The sequence below is a fragment of the Cryptosporidium muris genome, genomic scaffold (genome assembly GCF_000006515.1).
Source record: "Cryptosporidium muris RN66 scf_1106632373447 genomic scaffold, whole genome shotgun sequence".
In the NCBI taxonomy this organism is placed as follows: Eukaryota; Apicomplexa; class Conoidasida; order Eucoccidiorida; family Cryptosporidiidae; genus Cryptosporidium; species Cryptosporidium muris.
This window is the reverse complement of record NW_002196612.1, coordinates 1-1,421: the sequence shown is the minus strand read 5'-3', so window position 1 is coordinate 1,421 and position 1,421 is coordinate 1. Positions and strand designations below refer to the sequence as shown.

Sequence of the window (1,421 nt, the reverse complement as noted above, 5' to 3'; positions counted from 1 at the left end):
AATCCGCCCAAGCATAGCGCACGCGCGTGACGGGGCGATTGTCGCCCGAAAGCGAAACCTGGTTGCCCGCGACGGTCGCACGGGCATAGCGGCAGGAGCCCGCGTCAGCGCCGCACAGCTCGAAGCCGGTCGCGTAATCGGCGCTGCGCGAGTGCAGCGCCCCTGTCACGCCGGTAAAGGTCACGGTCACTGTGCCAGCCGCGTCGCGCGTCGCCGCCACGGGCTGCGGCCCCGACGCCGACCCGGTCTGTCCATAAACGAGGGCACCCATCGCGCGCGCCAGTCTCCGCCCGACTTCATGCTTCTCGCCCGGATGAATATCGAGGGCGTCGCCAAGGTCGAGCGTCACCGCCACCGCCGCATGGCCGTCTTCCTGCGCCACGCGGCGCTGGTCGTCGCGGACTCGCGCCCAGCCGCTCTCGCCCGGCGCGATCGATGGCGCGCCAAAACCAGCGAGCGACACGATCGCAAAGGGCAAGTGCGGCTGCGCCACTTGATGCCGCCACTCGGCCATCATCGCCTTCAGGCGGTCGGTATAGCCCGGGATGTCCGTATCGGATTCGCCCTGATACCAGGCCACGCCCGCCAGCGCGGTTTGGCCGAGCGGCGCAATCATCGCATTGTAGATCGTGCCCGCGCCGGTGATCTCGTCCCACGGCACGCGGGGCGAGGTGCCGCTGATGTGTTTGGCGACCGCATAGCGCCAGCCATCGGCGATCGGCACGCTGCTGCCATCGGCGAAGGTCAGCTTCATCGTCTCCGCCGGGCCGGGCATGCCACCCGTCGCATAGGCATTTTCCACGTTGACGGTGATGACATTGCGTCCGGCCACGAACGTGCCGGCGGGGACGGTGTACATCCGCGCGTCCCAGCCACCGCGCCCGCCAACGGGTTTTCCGTTGATCCAGGTGCGATCGGCGTCGTCGATCGCGCCGATGGCGATTGTCGCCATCTGGCGCGCCTGGTCGGGCGTCAGCGTGACCGTCTTTTGATACCACAGCATGCCAAGATAGGTCTCGAGCGCTGGCACGCCCCACTCTTCGTAAAAGGCGATCTTCGGGACCGGCTGCCAGTCGAGCGCAGCGTCCGCTTGCCACGGTTCGTGCCCGCGCGCGTCGCCGGTCTTGTCGCGCCACCAATTTTCCCAGGTGGCGCTCGCGCTGCGTTCGGCAGCGGCGGGGTCGCGGGCGTAGAGCGACAGCAGGTCGGCTTGCGCGCCGCGCCCTGCGGCGCGCTGCGCCTCTTCGCCCATCCAGGCCGCGATTTGCGACCCGCCCCAGCTCGAATGGATCGCGCCAATCGGCACCTTGGCCACCTTGCGCAGCGCTTGCACCATGTAGAAGCAGGCGGCTGAAAAGCCGCCGGTCGTCTTGGCGTCGGCGGCGCTCCAATTGGGCTGTTGCGCGAACCGGTCACGCGGT

The 1,421-nt window shown here is 68.7% G+C and overlaps 1 protein-coding gene across 1 annotated transcript; it reads right to left on the bottom strand.

The window, feature by feature from the left end:
* CMU_004200 (uncharacterized protein) lies at positions 1–1,421 on the bottom strand (the record flags this gene model as incomplete). The annotated part of the gene is made up of 1 exon (XM_002142938.1): positions 1–1,421. A coding segment is annotated over one exon (1,421 nt), but the record flags the coding sequence as incomplete, so codon positions are not given.